Here is a 26,329-nt window from a genome sequence, read left to right as displayed (position 1 = left end):
TCCTGGTCAGGGAAGAGAAAATTGCAATCATGCGGGAAAAGCACACAGCTTTGATGAAGCCCATTGTGTTTGCTTTGGAGCATGTAAGGAGCATCACTGCAGCCCCTGCAGAAACTCCTCATGAAAAGTGGTTTCAGGATAACTATGGCGAAGCAATTGAAAATGCTCTTGAAAAGCTGAAGACACCGTCAAATCCTGCAAAGCCTGGAAGCAGCTGGATTCCATTTAAAGAGGTACAGAAAAATCTCAAGCATGCCACTAAAATGGGAAATTCCATATGAGATACAAATGTCAAACATGGGGACTCTCCTTACTTGGAATGTGAGATTTTGTAGGTCCATGGAAGTCAGCTTATGACCAGTTTCTAAGAAATGTGGGGAGAAGTATTTTCTTCATTTTGAGAATTTGGGAGCGAATGGGCCTAGGGCAGCAAACTTTTATGTATAGAGCGTTCACACTAGGGAAGGATATACTGTAATAAAGTCGTTAATGAAAGGGTCTGGCCTTGACCTAAATATTGATGATTTGCTTTATTATCTTTATAAAAGATTATAAAATTTGATCTTGTACCTATGTAGCCTTTCTTAGGGATTCTGACAGACCAAATAGTCACCTATAACAACATCAATATTTATAAGTAACTGAAAAATCAGTTCTCCATAGGCTGATTGGCATGATTAGCCAGTGGGATGATTAGCATATCTAAATATTTGAGAATCCTTGTCTTTTTTTTTTTTCCTTGAGATTTTATTTATTAGAGAGAGAGCACTAGAGAGAGTGAGCAAGTAGGAGTAGGGGGCAGAGGGAGAAGGAGAAGCAGGCTTCTGATGGAGCAGAGCGCACAATGTGTGGGACTTGATCCGAGGATCCTGGGATTGTGACCTGAGCTGAAGGCTGACACGTAACCGACTGAGCCACCCAGGCACCTGATAATCCTTACCTTTTATGTTTTGGTCCTCTTAGTCTGTATTTACTTTGGTTTTTATCTGGTAGAGCAACAGCACCATTATTTAGGGAGCCTGTTTATTACCTTGTAGCTTTTTCTTATTTTATCCCTTCTTTCTCTATCCCTTAACTTTATTGCTCCTGATTTCCTTACTTTAGCAATGAGAAAACTATTAAAAGGTACAGTGTAGAAACAAAGAGGACATCTGACTTTAACTAGTAAATGCAATCTAGAAGAAACTAGAATACTAAATTCATAGTAAATTGCTAGAAGCACAAGACTAGAACCCTAATGTGAAGGATGAAGGTTATTATATGCGTCTTAGCCAAAACTTGTTTGCTTGCATTCCAAGAGCAGTTTCCTGCTTCTTTGTCTCCTTTTCAATAAACTAAGAAAACCAGAGGAAGAGATAAGAGGATTACTTAAAAAAAAAAAAAAAGGTTACTTATTGATGTGTTTCTAAGGGATGTATTGTTTAGTTTCTGCCTGTTTTTAAACTTCATATAAATGAGATCATATATATATATATATACACATATATACATAGGTCTGTATTTGTATTTATATATATGTGTGTATATATATGTGTATGTATGTATATATATATATATATATATGTATGTATGTATATATCTGTGTTTATTACGTAATTGGTGGGTCAGCATTTGGTTTTTATGATTCATCTATATTTTGTATACAGCTGAACTTGGAAAGATGCTACCATTTATCCATTGTGTCCTGTCTGTGAATACTTGGGGTGTGTCCAGTTGTCTTTTTCCTTTTATGGAACAAAGCTCACTGAGGATTGAGGATTGATAAAACATTTCTCACATGAAAGTGGAGCTCAGAATTAATTCTGGTGCACATTATTAAGTTAGCTACAATTGGGGATACAAACTATACATGTGATCCACTCCCTATGAGTAATTAGAAGGGGTTGTGGTGTTAATTCTGCACACTTCAAATAGTCAGAGCTCTAAATTGTTACCAGCTTTTCAAGTGGCTACTAAGGGTGTGTCTACTTGACACCCAGCAGCTGTCAGTTTTATCTTTTGCTCTATTTTAAGAACTTAATTGATTTGTTTTGGCATTGATAAAACGTAGCTTAACGTGTGGAATTAGCTTGCTACCAGCCCTGAATTTTGTGATCACAGCAGTGCTTTCCTTCCATCTGTTATGATTGCATCGGTTGTTTGGACAGAGAAGAAGAGCTAAGTCTGAACAAAGTAGGAATCACCTAGATCATATTAGTATACATACAGTATTTCCTCTCTCAGGATGACCCAAGTATACAGCATGAAATTAAATGTAGGAACTACAATATGCGGTATCTGTATTGGTATTTCAAGTTTATTTTTATGCCAAATTGAATGTGGACAAAGTAAGTGTTGTGGTGATAATGTAAACCTGTTTTTCCCCATCTTATAAATATAGATAATGCTGAGTTTGCAACAGAGAGCACAGAAACGTGCAAGTTATATCTTGCGTCTGGAAGAAATCAGCCCATGGCTGGCTGCCATGACAAACACTGAAATTGCTCTTCCTGGAGAAGTGTCAGCCAGAGACACTGTCACAATCCACAGTGTGGGCGGAACCATCACCATCTTACCTACCAAAACCAAGCCAAAGAAACTTCTCTTTCTAGGGTCAGATGGCAAGAGCTATCCTTATCTTTTCAAAGGTAGGATTTAAAAGAAGAGCCTTAATTTGATTATGAATGCTTTGTGTATGAATCTTCTGGGAGGGGTTGGTTCCAGGTGAATAGCCTGGATTGTCTTGTATCTTTCCTGATTTTTGAATGGAAGTGGTTAGAGGCTATGTAGTAAGATTTTCTATTCCTTATCTTCTCTTTGCTTAAGAGCCTATATAAACAGAACTGAGGTACAGCTAATAATGCTGGCTTCTAATACCTTGTGACTGAATGGAATGTTCTCTCATGCTCCCGTTATGCTTCCTTGGCTCTCAGTTCTTGACTGCTGCTGTTGCTGAGAGGAAACCCAGGGGTGATATATTTGTAAGCCCATCCCCACACCATTTGGTCAACACTGTAGCTACTTTAAATTTTGTTTCCATAGGATTAGAAGATTTACATCTGGATGAGAGAATAATGCAATTCCTGTCTATTGTGAATACCATGTTTGCTACAATCAATCGCCAGGAAACACCCCGTTTCCACGCCCGACACTATTCTGTAACGCCACTGGGAACAAGATCAGGACTAATCCAGTGGGTGGATGGAGCCACACCCTTATTTGGTCTTTACAAACGATGGCAACAACGGGAAGCTGCCCTACAAGCACAGAAGGTTGATAAATTCAGATATACATGTACTTTTATTTGAATTTCCAGAAAAACATATATTAATCTCTTTCTTGTTCTGTGTGAAATACTCATACGTTTTCTGTACTTGAGCATCTTGGTAAATTTATAAATGTTCTAGAACAGACTTTTGAAATATCTAGGAGAGTGTTTCTGAGGCATATTTAAATAAAGTTTTAAGAGGCCGAAATGGTGACATTTGGTTAATCTTACTCTAGACAAATACAGGGGGAGCAGGTAGGGTCGTATTGTGGTTGTTAATCAGTAAGCTGATATTTCGCATCCTAATGATTTTTTTATTGGGCTTACTAGGGGTCTTTTATTTTTATTTTTTAAAGATTGTATTTATTTGAGAGAGAACAAATGGGAGAGAATGAATGGGGGGGAGACATAGAGGGAGGAGAGGCAGACTCCCTGCTGAACAGGGAGGCCATGTGGGGCTCCATCACAGAACCATAGCACCACAGGATCTCGGGATCATGAGCCAAGAAGAAGGCAGATGCTTAATTGAGCCACCCAGTGCCCTAGGGTCTTCTAAATTAAATTTACAGATAAGAGAGCTTTGACAACCAGCTTATTTTAAGTTTGTAAAAAAGAGAAACCTTATATTATATTTGATTGCTGTGATGTCATATTTCGTACCTGTGAAATTTATGATTTTGATTTAGACTAGGGATTTAATTTAGAATTCATTCTAGCTAAGCATCAGGGTGCTTAGTATATATGCCAGGAATAGTACTAAGTGCTACGGAAATAAAGATGAAGTTTTAATACAGTCTCAACCTCAGAAGTCCATATCTAGCCAAAATAATTAATTAGGGTAGGTATGGGAAGGAACAAGAGTTTGAAAGGAGTCAAATTTAAAAAATAAGCATAGGAGACTGCAGAACAATTATTGAGCATTAAATGAGAGATGGGAATTAGAGAGGGGCTATATACATTTTTCTCTGAATACTGTTAATTTTATGTTGATGATTGAGTCATACCATGAAGAATGAAGTTTGTGCATAAATGATAAATTTTCAGTAGAATTATGTGTTATAAAGAAGAATGTAAATGTTGAGTTTGAATTGAAGCTCAAGAAAATAGTAGACCACGTTTTCAATACAGTGGTAGTACTTAATTAAGAGAAAGGTTGTAAGAAAGCTGCATAGTCCAGAAGAATTATCTATTTGGTCTGTGCAGTTTGGCTGGGAAGGTGGAGAATGTCATTCAAAAACCAGTTTTTAAGGGCACCTCGGCTGTTCAGTCATTAATGTCTGCCTTCGGCTCAGGTCATGGTCCCAGGATCCTGGGATCCAGTGCTGCATTGGACTCCCTGCTCAGTGGGGAGTCTGTTTCTCCCTCTGCCTCCCCCTCCCCGTGCAACTCATGCTCTCTCTCTCACTCTGTCTCTCAAAAATAAATAAATAAATAAAATCTTACAAAAAAAAAAACAAAACACAGTTTTAAAAATATTATTTTATAGTCAAAGTAATCTTTTTATATTTATATTTAAATAAAGTTGATGTTTTTCTTAAAAAAATTTTTTTAAGGCCCAAGATTCTTACCAGACTCCTCAGAATCCTGGAATTGTACCTCGTCCTAGTGAACTTTATTATAGTAAAATTGGCCCCGCTTTAAAAGCAGTTGGACTTAGTTTGGATGTGTCCCGACGGGATTGGCCTCTTCATGTAATGAAGGCGGTATTAGAAGAGTTAATGGAGGCCACTCCCCCAAATCTCCTTGCTAAAGAACTTTGGTCATCTTGCACCACACCCGATGAATGGTGGAGAGTCACACAGGTATGTGTTTTGTTTTGGGCTGTGATGAGTATTCCTGTTCCTTTTGTCTGCTTCCTTTCTAGTCTGTGTCGTTCACCTTCCTCCTCTTCCCCTTCATCTCACTGCAGACTTGGTAGTTCTTACTTCAAGTCTTACATTACGTTTATTTTCTAAGGCATGGCCATGACTGTGTGAGGATAGAACAGAGGGGATTCTGGATGAAATGAAGAGTAAAAGCTTGAGAAAGGAAAAACTAGGGTGGCTGGAAATAGTTGTTTTGTTTTTTATTAAATCCAGTATTCAAATATTAAGTAGAACCAACAGGTACCAACAGTGTTGCTGCTCAGTACAAAGCCTCTGGGACCACTTGCAGCATTCCCTGAGGAGTGCTATTTAGAAACAAGTGGGATTATGGAATTTTGTAAATTTTAGAGCATCAAGTCTAAATTGGAAGGAAATTTGCTGATGGTGTTACAACTTGCTCTCCCCACCCCCTCTCCCGTCTTGTTTAGTCTTATGCCAGATCTACTGCAGTCATGTCTATGGTCGGATACATAATTGGCCTTGGAGATAGACATCTGGATAATGTTCTCATTGATATGACGACTGGAGAGGTGGTTCACATAGATTACAATGTTTGCTTTGAAAAAGGTAAAATTAAATTGGACTTTTACATTTATGTGAGTGTCAAATATTTTTGATGAAAGGACAAAAATATAACAGTTTCTCTTTTCAAGGTAAAAGCCTCAGAGTTCCTGAGAAAGTACCTTTTCGAATGACACAGAATATTGAAACAGCCCTGGGTGTAACTGGAGTAGAAGGTGTTTTTAGGCTTTCATGCGAGCAGGTATGCTCTTTCTCTTATACCTCTTAATGTACCTGTTAAATTAACAAATCTTGGGAATGAAAAATGACATTTGAGCAAGGAAACTTGTGGCAAAACCTGATTAAAACACCTCTGAAAACAGGTTCTACACATCATGCGACGTGGCAGAGAGACTCTGCTGACATTGCTGGAGGCCTTTGTGTATGACCCCCTGGTGGACTGGACGGCTGGGGGCGAGGCGGGGTTTGCCGGTGCTGTCTACGGTGGAGGGGGCCAGCAGGCTGAGAGCAAGCAGAGCAAGAGAGAGATGGAGCGAGAGATCACCCGCAGCCTCTTTTCTTCCAGAGTAGCTGAAATTAAGGTGAAGGCAATGATAAGTGGTCACCATCTTTTTACTAGTGTTAACATGTCCATCAAAAAGCTGGGTAAAGCTATCTTTTAAAAAATATTTTTGGAAGACTATCATGAATATACTGAAAAGTCAGTGAAATAGGACAATTTGATGTCTTTTTAGTAGGAAATGCTCCCATACAAAGACAGATAATCACACTCTTACTTGTTGGAGGTGGGTTAATGATTTAAAAAAAAAATTACACTTCTTAAAATATATTGAAACGTGTTTATCAATGAGTATTATAGGTGTTCCTTACTTGGATAGCTTCCCCTCAGTCTTAATTTTAATATCATGTTAGCCAGTGATGCGAACACTTAACGTTGTGTGGCATGGTGGTAACCACACGGTGTTGTGAGATTTGTGTCTCAGTTTATGGCTGTGTGAACTTGCAGTGGTTATTGTTATTTGTAAAATATATGTGGCGCCATCACCCTTAGTATTTAAGTAAGAGATTAAAATAGAAAAATATATATAGGGGTGCCTAGGTGGCTCAGTGGGTTAAGGCCTCTGCCTTCAGCTTGGGTCATGATCCCAGGGTCCTGGGCTTGAGCCCCACATCGGGCTTTCTGCTCAGCAGTGAGTCTGCTTCCCCTTCTCTCTCTGCCTACTTGTGATCTCTGTCAAATAAAATCTTAAAAAAACATATATATATATATGTAAGATGTCCATCTAACATGATCCTTGTGGCAGATGTCATCATGTCTCACAGTTCACCCTGTAAGAATTTCCCTAATCATAATTATTTTTTCATAGGTGAACTGGTTTAAGAATAGAGATGAGATGCTGGTTGTGCTTCCCAAGCTGGACAGCAGCTTAGATGAATACCTAAGCTTGCAAGAGCAATTGACAGACGTGGAAAAACTGCAAGGCAAACTACTAGAAGAAATAGAGTTTCTAGAAGGCGCTGAAGGAGTGGACCATCCTTCTCACACTCTCCAGCACAGGTTTAAAAGTGTTGAACACTTGTTTCTCAATATATGCCATTAAGGAGATTTTTCGTATTTGTGTAAACATTGTCAACTTGCATTAGCATTATTACAGCAATTTACATAAATAAGAAAACCTCTCCCGAGGACTGCAGTTCCAAATTATTAATACACAGAAATTCACTTAAATTTTCTGCTTTATTATATTTGATTGAAATGTTTGAGTAATTATGGGAGATAAGTGGATATAGTGGGTTAGTGTATGAACTTGGTTTCAGAAAACCTGAGGTTTAGGTTTCTCTCTACAGCTTGTGTCTGGATTCTTATTCATTAGTAAAGTGGCAGTTATTTTACCTACTTTGCTGAATTAAGCCTTAAACTAAAGAATGATCTTAGTGAATGAACCTTGTACAGTGCAGGTGCTTGGTAAAGGGTAAATGTGCAAATGCCACACACTGCATGAGTCTCTGAGATTAAAAGATCTGTGAAGTATCCATCGTTTACACTAAAGATAACTTAACACCTGGCAGGTGTGGTGGGTTTTGAAAATGTTTTATTTAAAATGTGAGTATAATTGAGAGAATTATGGGAAAAACCAGAGAAGTAAGGGACATTTGAGCAGTGCCCTCAAGATTGAAAAGGAGCCTACCAGGCAGTCCCAAGTATGAACAAAATCAAGGTTATGAAACTATATAGAAGGTAGAAGCAATTAAAAAGATTTTCCCCTCTTATTAGGTATTCTGAACACACTCAACTACAGACTCAGCAAAGGGCTGTTCAGGAAGCAATCCAGGTGAAGCTGAATGAATTTGAACAGTGGATAACACATTATCAGGCTGCATTCAATAATTTAGAAGCAACACAGCTTGCAAGTTTGCTTCAGGAGATCAGCTCACAAATGGACCTTGGTATGGGTTGATTTATCTTAGATACACATGTTGAGTGTGGGAGTTTTGTATTTGTGTGTTTATGTGTGGGGTTCTGGTTTGTGCTTCTTTCAATGATTGCTGGTTTGGAATAGTTTCACCGTGATTAATAATCGTCTTTTACCAAAAGGTCCTCCAAGCTATGTGCCAGCGACAGCCTTTCTACAGAATGCTGGCCAGGCGCACTTGATTAGCCAGTGTGAGCAGCTGGAGGGGGAAGTGGGCACTCTTCTCCAGCAGAGGCGCTCGGTGCTCCGAGGCTGTCTGGAACAGCTGCATCACTATGCAACCGTAGCTCTGCAGTATCCAAAGGCCATATTTCAGAAACATCGAATTGAGCAGTGGAAGACCTGGATGGAAGAACTCATCTGTAACACCACAGTAGAGCGCTGTCAAGAACTCTACAGGAAGTACGTTGATCACACTTAGTTTTCTTGACTTCTTATGGGATTAGATGCAAAGTTGTGTTCACATTATTATTATCATGTGTGTGTAATATTTCATTTTTCTGAAAGAAGTGGTTGATGGATGGAAGCTGAATGGGTCAGGTTTTTTCTTGGTTTTAAGAGGATTTGAGGTCATGTTTTCCCTTATAAGATGGTGTGGTTTTCCTAATTAATTAAAATGTATCCCAGTGTCAGAGTGATGGGATCGGGGTAAAGAGGGCTAACCTTAGTTGAGCTGTTGCTCACTAACAAGTCGTCTTGGAAAGTTACTTGAGCTCTTGAGACTTTTTCTTATCTGTAAGAATGGAAATCATGGTTTCTTCTGTTTAGGGTTTGAGGATCAAAGGCAATATTCTCCAGTGTAAAATGGGAACTTTCTTTTCAAGCAGGAAGTGGTTACATTGTAAACAAGCACCTCTCTTTCTGTGCAGATACGAAATGCAGTATGCTCCCCAGCCTCCCCCGACAGTGTGCCAATTCATCACCGCCACTGAAATGACTCTGCAGCGGTACGCAGCCGACATCAACAGCAGGCTTATCAGACAGGTGGAACGCCTGAAACAGGAAGCCGTCACTGTGCCTGTCTGTGAAGATCAGTTGAAAGAAATTGAACGTTGCATTAAAGTTTTCCTTCATGAGAATGGAGAAGAAGGATCTTTGAGTCTAGCAAGTGTTATTATTTCTGCTCTTTGTACTCTTACAAGGTAAGTTATCCAACTTCGTACTGAGACCATTTCGTTGTCCTGAAAACACTCAGACTTACTGAGATAGCCTGTGCCTCTTGTTTAATACCAGGCTTAAGGCATTCTCTTACTTTTGTTAATACCAGACTTGAGGCATTCTCCTACTTTTATTAGTCTTGCCCACCGTTACAGGTGCTTTATTTCCTTTCTGAGTTTGAGGTATCCGCTTTTCTGTGTGAGCGTAGCTGAGGAGGTTTCACTGTACAAACCTTGTTGGATTTAGGCGTAACCTGATGATGGAAGGTGCTGCTTCAAGTGCTGGGGAGCAGCTGGTGGATCTGACCTCTCGGGATGGAGCCTGGTTCTTGGAAGAGCTCTGCAGTATGAGCGGGAACGTCACTTGCCTGGTGCAGTTACTAAAGCAGTGCCACCTGGTGCCACAGGACTTAGACATTCCAAACCCCATGGAAGCTTCTGAGGCAGTCCACTTAGCTAATGGAGTATACACCTCACTTCAGGTGAGTGCTTTTAAATAAGCTTAAAATTGGTAAGTTTGTTTTAGATACTGAACATTGTACTCCTTACCGCTGGTTCAGAAAAGCAATTTTTACTTTTCTCCTTTTAATGTTGCTTCACCAGTTACGTAAAGATCAGTGTGAGGTTTATAGCCAGAAGTTGGTTACAGTTGCATAGATTTGTTCTTAGTACATGGCATTAAACCTCTAGGTGTATAACTTATCTAAACTCAGAGAACATTAAAATATATTTCTCACATATTTATAGGAATTAAATTCAAATTTCCGGCAAATCATATTTCCAGAAGCACTGAGATGTTTAATGAAAGGAGAATACACATTAGAAAGTATGCTTCATGAGCTGGACAGTCTTATTGAGCAGACAACTGACGGCGTTCCCCTGCAGACTCTAGTGGAATCTCTTCAGGCCTATTTAAGAAATGCGGCTATGGGACTGGAGGAGGAAACGCATGCTCATTACATCGATGTTGCCAGGCAAGTGAATGGTAGCTGTGACGGAGCCAGGGAAACCAGATGACAGGTTCTGGGCTATGTGCTACAAGCTTAGTTTTAATTTTACAGCAGATAGAATTCCTTACAAATGCTTCTACACCGATCTTTTTTAAAAGTTTATTTATTTGGGGGGCACCTGAGTGACTCTGCCTTCGGCTCAGGTCATGATCTCTGGGTCCTGGGATTGAGCCCCGCATCCAGCTCCCTGATCAGCAGGGAGTCTGCTTCTCTCTCTCCCTGTGTCCCTTCCCACCACTTGTTCTCTCACTCACTCACACTCTCTCTCTCTCTCTCAAATAACATGGTGTATTTATTTGGAAATAATTAGAGAATCACAGGAAGCTGCACAGTACATGTGTGCAGGGATGTCTTGTGCAGGCTCCATCCTTCCTGCGGTGCTAGCGTCTTGCACACGTACAGTACTGTGGCACCACCACAAAGGTGATGTCAGTGTGGCCGACAGAGCTTACTGAGGTTTCCACAGATGCACCCAGCATGTGCTGGGTGTGGAGCTCCGTGCACTTATATCCCATGCACACCATACTTTAGTGTTGCTCTTTCACCATATGTGTGCTGCACACACACAAAGTGGAGTGTGATAGTTTTTAAGCCAGTCCTTGAGACTCCGTGGAAGCATCTGAGCCAGTTTAGTTAGTTCATGGAGTGTACGCCGTACTTCAGGTGAATGCTTCTAAGTGTGTTCTAGATACTGAACATGGTGTTTTTCATGTCTGAAATCTAGAAAAACCGTTTGATTCTGGAACCTGCAAAGGTTGGGTGTTTCCTCTAGCCATGCACTATGTACCTGGCTAAGCTGTAAGCCCATTTATCTCTGGTGACTTAAGACTTCCTTTTTTGGCATTCTGGTATCAGGTTTACTCCAGAAAGTGTAGCTGGCAAAGTAGAAATGGGTTGACCTACCATGCTTCCTCCCGTGAGAAAATTTAAAGAAAAGGAAGTAGAATAGTGTAATGGACCTTCATTTTCCCACCTTTGGTAATTATCTGCACCTGCTTGAGTTGTTTAAATTATTTATCTTGTTTAAATTGTAACACCCTGGTTATTTTGAAGCAGGTATCTTTTCATTTTTAAATATTATAGGAAGTAGATATGTCTAAAGTATAAACTTAGTTTTCTTAGTCATGGTGGTGTTACTTCACCCCAAAAGTTAACAATAATTCTTTAATGTTTTCTGTTACCTGAATTTAAAATTTTCCTATTTATGTTTCTTTGTAGTTGTTTCTCCATACAGTAAAAAAAAAAAAGTATAATTATTATAGCATAAACTGAATGTTAGCTAGATGGTGATTTAGATTATTTGCACAACAGCATTATCATTTAAATTCCTAGCATTATTTAAAACGTTAGATACTAAATCTATACACCTTTCTTTCTCACTAAATTTCTGCCCTCATTTACTCCCTTCAATATCTAATTCAGATTCCTCTTACCCTCAAATGGACGATTACTTAACTTTTCTTGGATGATTTGGGGGACAAACTTCATGCCTGGTTCTGTTATATTTTGTTTGTACCTCGCTTTGGAGAAACTTGATCCTCTTAAGAAAAAATTGTATATCATCTTGTAGCTCTTTTTTCCATTAGAAATTGCTCTGGTTAGCCTTTTTAAATTCTCTTATTAGTTTTATAGCATTATTTCTGTATGTGTGATGAAGTTGAAAATCTAGTTAACATTAGTAACATGAACTGATACTAGTTGTGGAATGCTATTTTTGATTTTTTATATAATACATTTAAAATAGTGTCCAGAGACATAAGCCATTGACTAAGCTTTTAGTTAATGATGATGTACAGGCTGAACTTCTGAAGACTTACACTCAAACTGTGCAATTATTCAGAACCAGGTGTGCTACAAATGGCAGGCATTTGAGCTTATGGTCTGTAGTTGGCTCTGTCATGTATGTATGTGACAGTGTGAACATACTTGACAGTTTTTGCTAAGTCTTCCACTTTAGAGTTGTATGATTCTTGACATTTATTGGGGGTTTGTATTATTTTATGTAAAGTAAGACTGTAATATCTTAAATAGTTTTTTTTAAAAATTGTCATAATTCAAGTTTAATCACATGAACAGTTACTAATACTGAATTGGAACCATGAACTTCACATTGTGATGGTACTACATGTCATTTTATCCTAACACCATTTTCTGCATGCAAAAAGATTTCTAGGGGTGCTTGGGTGGATCAGTCAGTTAAGTGTCTGGTTATTGATTCCGGCTCAGGTAGTGATCTAGGGGTCCTGGGATCGAGCCCCATGTGGGGCTCTGCACTCAGCGGGGAGTTACTCTTGAGAATTCTCTCCCTCTCCCTCTGTTCCTCATCCCACTCTTGTGTTCTTTCTCTCTCTCAAATAAATAAAATAAACCTTTAAAAAAAGAAGATTTATTTTCTGGATTGCATGCTAGCTGTGATTCTTGTTGACCTTTTGTGTTCTCCCCCAAATTTATTACTCTTCGGTTAGGATTTTAATTCGCTTTTCTTCTTCTCTAGAATACTTCATGCTCAATATGGTGAATTAATCCAACCAAGAAATGGTTCAGTTGATGAAACACCAAAAATGTCAGCTGGCCAGATGCTTTTGGTAGCATTTGATGGCATGTTTGCCCAGGTTGAAACTGCTTTTGGCTTATTAGTTGAAAAGGTAAATACTGATTTTATGAGTAAATAATGCATATGTGGTAAAGTAGTTATTCACTGTGTGAAGTGGGGAGAAATGAACTTTTTTTTTTTTTTTTTAAACATAGTTAAACAAGATGGAAATTCCCATAGCTTGGCGAAAGATTGACATTATAAGGGAAGCCAGGAGTACCCAAGTCAATTTTTTTGATGACGATAATCACCGGCAGGTGCTAGAGGAGATTTTCTTTCTAAAAAGACTACAGACAATTAAGGAGTTCTTCAGGCTTTGTGGTACCTTTTCTAAAACTTTATCAGGTAATCTTTCACATTTAAACATGCTGGATTTACTTGGGTAGAACTTTGGAAGGGGCAGGATGCAGTGGGCTTAATTTGTGTGTTCATAAGGTCTTGTTTTTAAATAAGCATCATTATTGCCTTATTTTACTTTGCATGAAATACTTCAAGAAAATTTTCCTTTTTTAGGATCGAGTTCACTTGAAGATCAGAATACTGTAAATGGACCTGTACAGATAGTCAATGTGAAAACCCTTTTTAGAAATTCTTGTTTCAGTGAAGACCAGATGGCCAAACCTATAAAGGCATTTACAGCTGACTTCGTGAGGCAGCTCTTGATTGGACTACCGAACCAAGCCCTGGGACTCACCCTCTGCAGTTTTATCAGTGCTCTGGGGGTAGACATTATCGCTCAAGTGGACGCAAAGGATTTTGGCGCTGAGAGCAAAGTTTCTGTTGATGATCTTTGTAAGAAAGCGGTGGAGCACAACATTCAGATTGGGAAGTTTTCTCAGTTGGTCATGAACAGGGCAACTGTGTTAGCAAGTTCCTATGATACTGCCTGGAAGAAGCATGACTTGGTACGCAGGCTAGAAACCAGTATTTCTTCTTGCAAGACAAGCCTGCAGCGTGTTCAGCTGCATATTGCCATGTTTCAAGTAAGTATTTTTCTAATGTGTTTTTCTCCACTACAGGAATTTGAAAACTGAGGGGAATTAATATTTAACAATATAAAGAAAAAATACGTAAAGATCCTGATTGCGCCAACCCGCAGCAAAGCCAGCTTTTTGGCATTTTGGTATTTCTTTACAGTTTTTCCTTGTTTCTGTTCTATGTAGTTGAGAATATATATATATATATATATATATATATATATATATTTGAGAAATATTTGAGGATAAATATAATTGAGAATAGATAAATTTGAGAATAAACTATTCTCAAAAAATACATATATATGTATGTGTGTGTATTTTTTGAGATTATTTTGTGTTTACACTCTGCAACCTCTAACTTTGTTTCTATCAGTGTTGTATGGTAGGTATTATCTGTATCATTAAGTATTACTTGTAAATATAATTTCTCATGTTTGAATTTATTCGTTATGTGAATATACCTCCTATATTATTTAACATATAATTAAGATTGTTTCTAAAATGACTTCTGTTTCCCCAATGCCCTAATGATGTGATAACAGCTTTGTGCATGAGTCTGTCATCATTTGGAATTTGTTTTTAGAGACCTGTTTTTGTCCTTGATTATATAGGGGGCAGTATGACAACATAGGCTTTGAGGGTGAGATGGATTTGGATTCAGTTATATGAACTTGAGTTTACTCCTCCCTGAGGTGGGGACCATGTCTCTCACCAAGGTAGAGGATAATGAGGGTTAAAAATAATTTTATATAAGACACTAAGCACAGTATAAATTGTAGCTCTTTTTATTCTTTATCTTCTTTCTTCCATTATAGGCTTCAATATTGCTTGTAGCTTCAGACAGTTGTGTAACTCATGGAGTAATATTTGGGGACTGTGTTTTCCTAAGATCTCTTTTGGCACAACAATGGTTACTTTGTATTATTTATGTTGAAGCTGCTTCCTAAAGGTGGAGTTGGTGGCTTCAGCTTGGTGCATGGAATCAGCACATTTCCTTCTCTTTGCAGTTTTATCATGAGCTGGTTTTTTTAGCTCATAAATTAAGAAAAGTAATTTATTCACATTTTGACATTGTATTTATTATCTGTTAAGTCTTTCTAGTACATTGGAATCTTTTTGTATTTTTTCTTCTAAAAAATGTAATGTTGAACATTTTACTTATACATTCTGGAGTTTATTTCCTAAAAAAATGGACAACTGTATAGAAAATATTGTAAAAATCCTTATAATTTTGTTTATCTGAACAAATATTCATCATTTTAAAGCCCTAAATACAGTGTATTACTTTTTAAATTATAGACCAAAGTTCTCTTGGGCCTTCTGGGGCCTCCCTTAAAAGATACAAGATGGCTCGATCCTCTGTGAGCAGTTGCCTGCTCCTTTCTGCAACTTCAAGGTTTTCTGGAGAATTCTTTGTTCTGTGACTGCTGCCGTCATTTCTTTTAATCACTTGTTTAGCCACATGCTGGACAGTTTTCACCTCCACCCACTATCCCCTCATGCCTTTTCCAGCCTCTTAACTAGAGATACTTCTTGAGGGGGTTGTATACTAGACTTTTATATAGACTTGGAGACATAGACTTGGAAACATCTTCAGAATTACTACTTAGATGTTGCATTTCACTGATTCAAGACATTTATCAGCCATTCTCTACATTAGGAAATTTTTCACCTGGTTGTGATTCTTGTGAAATGTTTCTCCAATTACAGTTCTTTGCCTACCTCACGTTGTAGCGGCTGGGCTTTTTTTTCTTTTCCCCCAGTCCTAATTTGCACCTCCCCTCCCTTTATCTAAGGTGGGTTTTTTTTGTTTTGTTTTGTTTTGTTTTGACCCCTGCTGATTCTACTACATTGACTTTTCTTTGAACAGTGGCAGCATGAAGACCTCCTTATCAATAGACCACAAGCCATGTCAGTCACACCTCCCCCTCGGTCTGCCATCCTAACCAGCATGAAAAAGAAACTCCATACTCTGAGCCAAATTGAAACTTCAATTGCAACAGTTCAGGTGTGTTTTGCCAGACCTTATTTGCAGCAGATTCACTTTCAGAAATAACCTATGCTGTGGTGAGGTGTTCACTATCTACATGTCTGTCCTTGGATGCTAAGCCACAGGGGCATTTTCTTTTTTCATTTTATTTGTAATTTGTATCTTTTTTTCTTACTCTCCAAAGTAACCAAATCTTATGGTAGCAGTGTATTAGAGACATACTAAATATTTAGTATGGAATAGAGACATACTAAATATTTCAGGTTTTTAATGGATTGGATGATCACTCTGCCTTTATATGTTCTGGGAACCTTGGTAATTAGAAAAACTTGAATATTTAATTTGTTTTCTGAAGGCATATAGCAGTTATATCTGGCTTACTATTAATATCTAAAAAGCTTAGGCATTTTTTTTTTTTTTTCCCATTTTGAGATGAGTGTGTGCAAGCATGTCCCCATGAGTAGGAGAGAATCTTACACAGGCTTTACTCTCAGCATGGACCCTGACGCAGGCTCGATCTCACAACTTTGAGATCATGACCTGAGCCGAAATCAAGAATTGGACGCCGAACTGACTGAGCCACCCAGGCACCCAGCTTAGGCATTTCTTATGTGTAGTTAATGATATTTTATGATGTCGAAGGCAATAGATTGTTTTCCTGACTACTATTATTGAGTTACCATTTCTGCCTGATATTTAATCTCACCTCTCTCTTTAAAATAAGAAACAGGTCTTGATAATGGTTATATATATCTATATTGTGTCTCCTTATATCTCATGTACTCAATAGTAACTGACATTTTTCTGTTCTTTTTACAAATTAATTTTTATAAAATCAAATAAAATCGTTTCTGTAGTTTTTTTTACTTTTTTTTTTTTTTTTAAGGATTTTATTTATTTGGCAGAGAGAGAGAGCATAGCAGGGGCAGCAGCGGCTCACCAAGGCAGAGGGTTTTTTTTTTTTTTTTTTTTTTTTTTAAAGCTCATAAAACTAAAAAATCGAGTCCTGATGTGGGGCTCCATCTTAGGACCCTGGGATCATGACATGAGCTGAAGGCAAATGTTTAACAACTGAGCCACCCAGGCACCCCAATTTTTTAACATTTTTAATGAAGCTTTTCTGGAGTTTGCCTCTTTGAAGATTGTGAAATACCTTTTTCCTATGTATATTAGACCTAGTTTTCAATTTTGGAGAATGAATACTTGTCCTTTCTGATTTTAGAGGTATGTTTCTGTGAGAGAAGGAGGGAGAGAAGCAGCACAGGAAAGATAGAGGATGTGAATTCTTCCACCTGAAGTGTTGAATAAATAATGAAATAACTTTGTTATATAAAACCTTCCTAGCGCGCCTGGGTGGCTCAGTGGGTTGAGCCTCTGCCTTCGGCTCGGGTCATCATCTCAGGGTTCTGGGATCGAGCCCTGCATCGGGCTCTCTGCTTGGCGGGGAGCCTGCTTCCCTCTCTCTCTGTGCCTGCCTCTCTGTCTACTTGTGATCTCTCTGTCAAATAAACAAATAAAATTAAAAAAAAAAACAAACCTTCCTTATCATGGTAATATGAATAGATTTTTACTGTTACAAACTTTTGAATTTGGGAGAATTTGATTTTCATCTTTCATAATTAAAAACATAAATGGATTTTTAAAGTAAGTTTTTTATTTTCTTTAAAATAATTATTTGTTTACTTATTTATTAAAGATTTTATTTGTTTGACAGACAGCTAGAAGGGAAACACAAGGGGTGGGGGAGAGGAAGAAGTGAGCTGGACTTGGGGCTCGATCCCGGGACCCTGGGATCATGACCTGAGCCAAAGGCAGATGCTTCACGACTGAGCCACCCAGGTGCCCCAATTTTTTTATTTAATCCTGGTGAGTTAATATACAGGGTTATGTTAGTTTCCAGTATGCAGCATAGTGATTCAGTAGTGCTGTGTATGCCTCGGTGCACTTTGCAGTAAGTGTGCTAGTTAATCCCCGTGTCTCTTTCACCCTTCCCCTACCCACCTCCCCTCTGGTAACCAGCAGTTCATAGTTAAGAGTCTGTTTCTTGGTTTGTCTCTCTCTCTCTCTCTCTTTCCCCCTTGGATCATTTGTTTTGTTTCTCAGATTCCATATATGAGTGAAATCATAAACTTGTCTTTCTCTGAGTGACTTACTTCACTTAGAATTATACTCTTTAGCTCCATCCATGTTGTTGCAAATGGTAAATGGGTTTTCTTATAGATAGCACATTAGGGAATTTGTAGCAGGCGTTTCATTTTAAAGACTGCTTTATTTAAAAAAAATCTTGGGGCACTCGGATGGCTCATTTGGTTGAGCGTCCAGCTCTTGGCTTGGGCTCAGGTTATGATCTCGTGGGTCATGGGGTTGGGCCCTATATCAGGGTCTGTGCTCAGTGGGGAGTCTGCTTGAAAGATTTTCCTCAGCCCCTCCCTCCACTCGCTCACTCTTTCTCAGAAGTAAATACATGGATCCTTAAAAAAATTTTAAATCTTGAAAGCCAGTTCATACTTCCCCAGACATATTTAGCCTTAAATATTCTAAGTGAAATAAAGGTTAATTCCAGTAGATGTATGTTAAAAATGATTTCTGAAATATATATATTCCGGGGCGCCTGGATCGCTCAGTCCTTAAGCATCTGCCTTCGGCTCAGGTCATGATCCTGGGGTCCTGGGTCGGAGCCCCTCACTGGGTTCTCTTCTCAGTTGGAAGGCCCGCTTCTCTCTCTCCCACTCCTCCTGCTCGTGTCCCGCCCCCCCCCCCCCCGTCAAATAAATAAATAAAGTCTTTAAAAAAATAAATTATGTATATCCCATCCTGCTTCTTTTGAATTTCTCTTGTATTTGTATAAAATGCTCACTAGGAATTGGAGAGAGTCAAATATTCACTGAGATTCTGCTGGCTTTTATAGGAGAAACTAGCAGCCCTTGAAGCAAGTATTGAACAGCGACTCAAGTGGGCAGGTGGTGCCAATCCTGCACTGGCACCTGTACTGCAGGATTTTGAAGCAACAATAGCCGAAAGAAGAAATCTTGTCCTTAAAGAGAGCCAAAGAGCAAGCCAGGTATTGCAACACATGTGTGCCATTCTTGTTATGAGAGTTACAGGATTCTATAACCGATTAGAGGTTACATGTGGGATAACTAGGGGTACCTCGAGAGTCTACCCTCTAGTTCACAATACTGGGAAGAGGGACTGATAGGCGTTGGTGAGAAGGGCATCCCTTCGGCTGAGCTCACAGCTGATTATTTCCCTAGACCTTTTACTTCCTCCTAGCAAAATACAAAGTGGATTTAGCCTCTTTTGGAAAATAAGGAGTTTAATTCCATATTTGCCTGTGGTTCTCTTTATGCAACTGTGGTGATTCTGTGGCAATAAAATGCGTTTATGACCTTGTTTTCTGCCAGAGATTGTGGATTAACATCTTTATGATTAGGGGAAGGGGACAGAAATTTTAAAAAAAAAAAATTTTTTTAAGGTAATTTTCAGTCAGGTATAAAATTAGACTAATACAGTGATTCCCATATCTTCATAGCCAATTAAAATTTAGTGATTATCAAAAAAAAATAAAAAATAAAATTTAGTGATTATCAACTTAAGTCCCACTTTATTTCCTCTATACTTCCTATCCCTCCTGTCCATCCCATTTTTAATGAAACCTCAAATATTTTTTTATCTATAAATATTTCAGTGTGTATGAAGGTGAGAACTATTTACATAATCACAGTAGTATTGTCATACCTTGAAAGATGTGCATTATATTGTCAAATGTCCAGTTAGTATTTTCTGATCTTTATTGTAAAGTTAGGCAAGAGTAGAAGCAGAAGGGCAACATTCCAAATTGAAATTTGTACATAGCAAAAATAAACTGCAGCTGAATATGGTAACGGTTTTATTATGAAGTAAATTTTCTGTGTGAAAGCAAACATGTAGAAGATACTTTTACATAATTATACTTAGGTGCTTTTAACCATCTCACACCTAATGACATCAACCAAAACAAGGTGCGTTTATTCATAAGCTTTTTCAGGATTACACCTATTTCCCAAAAGAGTCAATCATACATATTTTAGGACCAGTTGTGGTCTTGAATTCTGGAAATGAATAGGTAGTATTTTTTCGTGTCAAATTAAAATTGCTTTTCCTCCCTTATTTTGATGGTCCCATTCCTCTTTGCTTCTTCATAGGTCACTTTCCTCTGCAGCAATATCATTCATTTTGAAAGTTTACGAACTAGAACTGCAGAAGCCTTAAACCTGGATGCGGCATTATTTGAACTAATCAAACGATGTCAGCAAATGTGTTCATTTGCATCACAGTTTAACAGTTCAGTCTCTGAGTTAGAGCTTCGTCTGTTACAGAGAGTGGTGAGTCTTGAATCTTGGTGTGACAGTAAAGAGACTTGTTGATGAAAATCATAAGGCCAGGGTTATGCCCTAAAAGTAAATATATTCACTCAGTTTTCACTTGTGCAGTGTGTGTGCTGTATATAAAATAGTGTTATAGGGGATCTATTTTATTTTATTTTTTTAAAGATTTTATTATTTATTTGAGAGACAGACAGACAGGGACAGTGACAGAGAGCACAACCAGGGAAGAGAGGGAGAAGCAGGCTCCCTATCAAGCAGGGAGCCTGACATGGGGCTCGATCCCAGGACTCTGGGATCATGACCTAAGCCAAAGGCAGACGCTTAATCAACTGAGGCACCCAGGCGCCCCTGTTATAAGGGACCTAATGATTAACTCTAGGGGCACCTGGGGTGGCTTGTTGGGTGGGCGTGTGACTCTTGATCTTTGGGTTGTGAGTTTGAGCCCCACACTTGATGTAGAGATTACTTTAAAATGTTTTTTAAAAATGATTAAATCTTGCTCTTAGTCTCCAAGGAACCTAGTAATAAATAATACAATGAATTAAAAAGTTAAAAGAATTCTCAGAGCTACAGTTGGAAATACTGTGGAGGTTCAGAGGGGAGGAGAAATTTCAATGTATAGGAAATGACTTACATGCACTGAAATAGGGTAGCAGACAGAGGGCTAGTTGAAGTTGAATGCTGGACAGAGGAGTTGAGTCCAGAAATAGCACGTTGATAAATTTGGTGTTTATATTTTATGGGAAGGTTTTAGGCTGTGTATTAATTAGGAAGCTCTGGTGTTTTTTTTTTTTTTTTTTGTTTTGTTTTATATTTTAAGATTTTACCTATTTATTTGACAGAATGAGAGCAGGAGAACAGAAGCAGGGGGAGTGGGAGAGGGTGAAGCAGGCTTCCTGGTGAGCAGGAGCCCGATGCGGGGCTCGTTCCCAGGACCCTGGGATCATGACCCGAGCTGAAGGCAGATGCTTAACAGCTAAGCCACCCAGGCCCTCCTCTGGTGTCTTTTTTGTAAAGATTTTATTTATTTATTTGACGGAGAGAGGTCACAAGGAGGGAGAGATGCCTGCAGAAGTAGGGGGTGGGAAGCAGGCTCCCTGCTGAGAGGGAGCCTCTGGTTCCATCCCAGGACCTTGAAATCATGACCTGAGCCAAAGGCAGAGGCTTTAATCCACTGAACCACCCAGGCACCCTCCTCTGGTATCTTTTTTAAAGAGTGACTTACATTGGGTTTAGAGTCCTAGATACAGGTCATCTTTGTTATTTTAAGTATATTTTTTATGTCTTAAGTTTTAAGCATTTATTTCCTGTGTGATAATGCAGAAAAGTTAAAAATCTTAATCTGGGGGCGCCTGGGTGGCTCAGTGGGTTAAGCCACTGCCTTTGGCTCAGGTCATGATCCCAGGTCCTGGGTTCAAGCCCCGCATCGGGCTCTCTGCTCGGCAGGGAGCCTGCTTCCTCCTCTCTCTCTGCCTGCCTCTCTGCCTACTTGTGATTTCTCTCTGTCAAATAAATAAATAAAATCTTTAAAATAAATAAATAAATAAATAAAATAAAAATCTTAATCTGTATCTCATAGATTATTAAATTAAGTACTGTTATTTACATAATTAGTTCATGATTTAGCAAATGAGGCTCTTTGTGTCAGTCTGAGTTACTAATACCTTTTGATGGTGATGATAAAGGAAAGAATCTTACATTATTCCATCTGATACTTCAATCAAACAATGCTTGTTCTGTTTAGGACACCAGTCTTGAACATCCTATTGGCAGCTCTGAATGGCTTTTGTCAGCACACAAACAATTGACCCAGGATATGTCTACTCAGAGGGCAATTCAGACAGAAAAGGAGCAGCAGATAGAAACAGTCTGTGAAACAATTCAGAATCTGGTTGATAATATAAAGACTGTGCTCACTGGCCATAACCGGCAACTTGGAGATGTCAAACATCTCCTAAAAGCAATGGCTAAGGTAAGACTGTTTCCACTGACACACTGTTAACTCCCTCCTTTCATAAAATTATAGTACATAAAAAATATGTATCGTTGTATTTGGGATAATAATGGTACAAACAAAAACAACATCTCAGATCACATCTTCCAGTTTGTAATTGAGTTAATTTGTGTTTCTATCAACTTTTTTTTTCTTTTTAAGTCAGGTTGTAGTATTGTGATTTTGTACCCAGAGAAACTGTGGGCTAAAGAGATTGATTCTTCCAAAGTCCTATAACTTAACAATAGAGCTGAAACTTGAATGTAGTAGCCTCGGAGTATTCCGATCTCCCCCCACATCTTTTCCTCCTCCCAACCCTTATTCCTAAGCTCATATGAGTTTGCCTCCAAAATGAATGAAATATTCTCTCTTCCCTCCAGTGTGCTACGTAATCTGCATAGTAAGGAGACTGAGCCCCCAGAAAAGGCTAAATAACAGTAGATCATTTAACAGGGGGGTTGTTTTTACTAGGAGTTTTTATTTTGTACTGGAAATAAGAGTCCTGTAGAAAAAGTTAAAATGTAATTTACAGATTAAGCACATATTTGAACAACATTTATTACCTGTGACTCAAAATTTGACTCGTAATGAGTTACATTGAAACAAATACCATTTCTCTTACTCACTGCAATATTGATTCTAGGATGAAGAAGCTGCTCTGGCAGATGGTGAAGATGTTCCCTATGAGAACAGTGTTAGGCAGTTCTTAGGTGAATATAAATCATGGCAAGACAACATTCAGACGGTGCTCTTTACATTAGTCCAGGCTATGGGTCAGGTTCGAAGTCAAGAACACGTTGAAATGCTCCAAGAAATAACTCCCACCTTGAAAGAACTGAAAACACAAAGTCAGAGGTAAGAACGCTTCTAACCTAAACTTGAGATGTAGTCAAAACATAAAACGTGGTATAGTAAGTTTTGTTGGATTCATCTGATTTTTCTTAGTTTTGTTCATATTTATAAGCAGTTACCTGCTGAAACATTTCACAAATAAGCTTTCTTATTTTGTATTTCAGCATCTATAATAATTTAGTGGGTTTTGCATCACCCTTAGTCACTGATGCAACAAATGAGTGTTCGAGTCCAACGTCATCTGCTTCTTATCAGCCATCCTTTGCTGCAGGTATGACTTTTATACTTCAAAAAAAAAAAAAAAAAATCCCGAATCTTGATCTGTTAATAATCTACACATTGACGCTAAGATGTTTAATTATACTTTAAGTGTCTAATATGTTTGTAGTCAGCACCTTTTTAAAGAGTTTTCTTAAACTCTGTCACAACTTAAATGGAACACATTTTGGTTTAATTTTAAAAGTACTTGGGTGTGGGGTGCCTGGGTAGCTCAGTGGGTTAAGCCTCTGCCTTCAGCTTGGGTCATGATCTCAGGGTCCTGGGATTGAGTCCTGCATCGGGCTCTCTGCGTGGCAGGGAGCCTGTTTCCTCCTCTCTCTCTCTCTGCCTGCCTCTCTGCCTACTTGTGATCTCTCTGTGTGTCAAATAAATAAATAAATAACTTTTAAAAAATAATAAAAAATAAAAGTACTTGGGTGAGAAAGTAGAAATATCTAGTGTTTAAATCCTCTTTAAATAATTTATGAATATAAAATAAATGCTTGTTGGGTAAAATTTTTTAAAAAATGGGAAAATTTGTGGCTTCATTCCAGTTGGAGGTAAAACCATTACATATTTTTTGGGCTCGTGTGTATGTGTGCACATACACATGCACAAATTGGGATCATTCAGTGAATGCAATTCTTGTTGCCTTTTCCCACTTAATATTAAATTGGGAGTTTCTTTGTCATCAAACAGTCTTAAAAAAATGACTTAATGCCCCAGTTTAATATGTCATTCTCTGTCTTTACCACATTAACTCCACATTCTTGGACAATTAATATATTTATAGTTTTTTGATGTCACAACAAGCAGTGAGCATCATTGTACAAATTTGTTTTTGAATGTCTGATTCTTTAGGTTGTGTTTTTAGGACAGTGTCTATTTCAAGGAATAAGGACTTGAAGGTTGTAAAATCATACTTATTTTCATGGCTCTACATTTGTAGTTGATGTTTGAGAGAGCACTGTCCTGCCCTCTCCTCTTTGTCTCCCTCCATCTTCTGTTTACGTGTGAATTGAGCTACCCACTCTTTCTCTATAGCAGTCCGGAGCAACACTGGCCAGAAGACCCAGCCTGATGTCATGTCACAGAATGCTAGAAAGCTGATTCAGAAAAATCTTGCCACATCAGCAGATACTCCACCAAGCGCCATCCCAGGAACTGGCAAGAGTGTTGCTTGTAGTCCTAAAAAGGCCGTCAGAGACCCTAAAACAGGGAAAGGTAATGAGTTAGAATAAGGATGCATGAAATATTTATACAGACTGGTGGTTTGACTTACATATAAACTTTCCTTTGCTTTGTAGCTGTACAAGAGAGAAACTCCTATGCAGTGAGTGTGTGGAAGAGGGTGAAAGCCAAGCTAGAGGGCCGCGATGTTGATCCGAATAGAAGGATGTCAGTTGCTGAACAGGTGACCATTTTTTAAACTTGCTCTGTCCATTTTAATGCTGCTGAACAGTACAGGCTTAAAGATACTCTCACCCATATCCTTGGCGTTCATCAAGAAATAAGGAACTGACGTTTATTTTCAGAATTCGGAAGATTTTGAGTAATGGTGGCTCTGGAATTGTCACATAGTCACTGTTTTATTCTGACTCTATCCTTTTAGCACATTTCCTTTCTCCCCATCCCTCTTCTAACAGAAATTTAAAGTGTGACTTCACCCACTCTCTCTGCTCCACCAGAGAGCAGTTAATCTGCTTTTTAAAGAGGACTATCTGAAGGTTTGCAGCTAGACCAGGGTGAGGTTTTGGGTGCAGGAATAGTATCTATAAAGCGTTCAGGGATGTCAGTTTGTCTGAAGTCATTACTCTGAAATTTTCTCATTAGTGTTATTAAAATTGTACATATAAATTTGGGAATGAATATCCACCCCCCGCCCTGGCTGTTTATTTTGAAATTTTTAAACCTACAGAAATGTCGGAATGCTCATGTACTCTTTACCTAGATTTAGTAAACCAGTTGTTTTCCTACTTTTGCTTCATCTTTCTGTGTACTGTGTATGCATACACCGTTTTTTAGAGCCATTTGAGATTTGCAGACACAACACTTCATGCTTAAATACTTCAATATATGTCTCCTAAACAAAACATCATTATCAACTCAGGAAACTCACCACTGATGTTAACATTCACTGTTACCTCACATGCAGTCCATATTCGGATTTCTCCAGTTATCCCAAACTGGCCTTTATTGCTTAGCCCTTCTCTTTTTAACCCCCTGCCACCCCGCCTCCACAACAAGATCTAGTCAAGGCTCATCTTGCATTTCATATATGCTTGTTCTACTTTTACTTGTCTTTAATGTCTGAACAGTTCCTGAGCATTTTCTCTTTTTTTCCTTTTATGACATGGACCTTTTGATGTTTTCAGACCAGTCATTGTGTAGAATGTGGCTGACCGTGTATTTGTCTGATATTTTTCTAATAATTAGTTTCAAAATCAACATCTTTGGCAGGGATACTGTGTCAGTGATGTGTCTTTGTGTGTGCCATCTTTTGTGTTATTAAGTTAGGTCCTTTGGTCAAGGGTAGTATTCCCCTGAATTCTCCTTTACTGATGTACCTTTTCTTCTATGGGGTAAAAATTTGAGACTATCTTATTTTCTAATGTTTTGACATCTACAATTCAGTTTTAACATCAGCAAGAAAAGGTCCTTTTTATATTTTAAATGGTTGTTACATTGCTCTGTATGACCTGAAATTAAACTCTTCCTGGTCAAAAAAATTAATTTCCTTAGAAATTGTTAGGTTTGGGGGAAAAAAAAAACACACAAAACAAAACACACAGGTAATGACGACTCAGGGGTATCTTTGTTTTCAGTTAGGTTAATGGCGTGTGTACTTTCAGGATGGTCCATCTAGTCTACGGCCATACCACCCTGAACGCGCCCGATCTCGTCTGATCTCGGAAGCTAAGCAGGGTCGGGCCTGGTTAGTACTTGGATGGGAGGATGGTCCATCTATTTTCTTTTTTTTAAGACTGCATTCATTTATTTGGCAGAGAGAGATCACAAGTA

At 38.5% G+C, this 26,329-nt stretch overlaps 1 protein-coding gene across 1 annotated transcript in view; it reads left to right on the top strand.

Annotated features, from left to right (window-relative positions):
• Nucleotides 1-26,329, top strand: part of SMG1 (SMG1 nonsense mediated mRNA decay associated PI3K related kinase) — a 108,603-nt gene that overhangs the window by 76,832 nt on the left and 5,442 nt on the right. Inside the window, 24 exon segments of the mRNA XM_047714668.1 lie at nt 11-233; nt 2,381-2,627; nt 3,022-3,251; nt 4,801-5,049; nt 5,541-5,679; nt 5,766-5,875; nt 5,997-6,215; nt 7,002-7,192; nt 7,910-8,082; nt 8,231-8,510; nt 8,978-9,250; nt 9,513-9,747; nt 10,013-10,239; nt 12,770-12,920; nt 13,024-13,213; nt 13,382-13,851; nt 15,719-15,856; nt 18,747-18,899; nt 20,023-20,202; nt 21,950-22,177; nt 22,842-23,053; nt 23,215-23,321; nt 24,353-24,532; nt 24,616-24,722. Of these exon segments, the coding sequence (XP_047570624.1) occupies nt 11-233; nt 2,381-2,627; nt 3,022-3,251; nt 4,801-5,049; nt 5,541-5,679; nt 5,766-5,875; nt 5,997-6,215; nt 7,002-7,192; nt 7,910-8,082; nt 8,231-8,510; nt 8,978-9,250; nt 9,513-9,747; nt 10,013-10,239; nt 12,770-12,920; nt 13,024-13,213; nt 13,382-13,851; nt 15,719-15,856; nt 18,747-18,899; nt 20,023-20,202; nt 21,950-22,177; nt 22,842-23,053; nt 23,215-23,321; nt 24,353-24,532; nt 24,616-24,722 (4,912 nt within the window).

This window comes from Lutra lutra, chromosome 18 (assembly GCF_902655055.1).
Source record: "Lutra lutra chromosome 18, mLutLut1.2, whole genome shotgun sequence".
Lineage (NCBI taxonomy): Eukaryota > Metazoa > Chordata > Mammalia > Carnivora > Mustelidae > Lutra > Lutra lutra.
The sequence above is the reverse complement of the archived record's forward strand: the minus strand, read 5'-3'. Positions and strand labels throughout refer to the sequence as shown.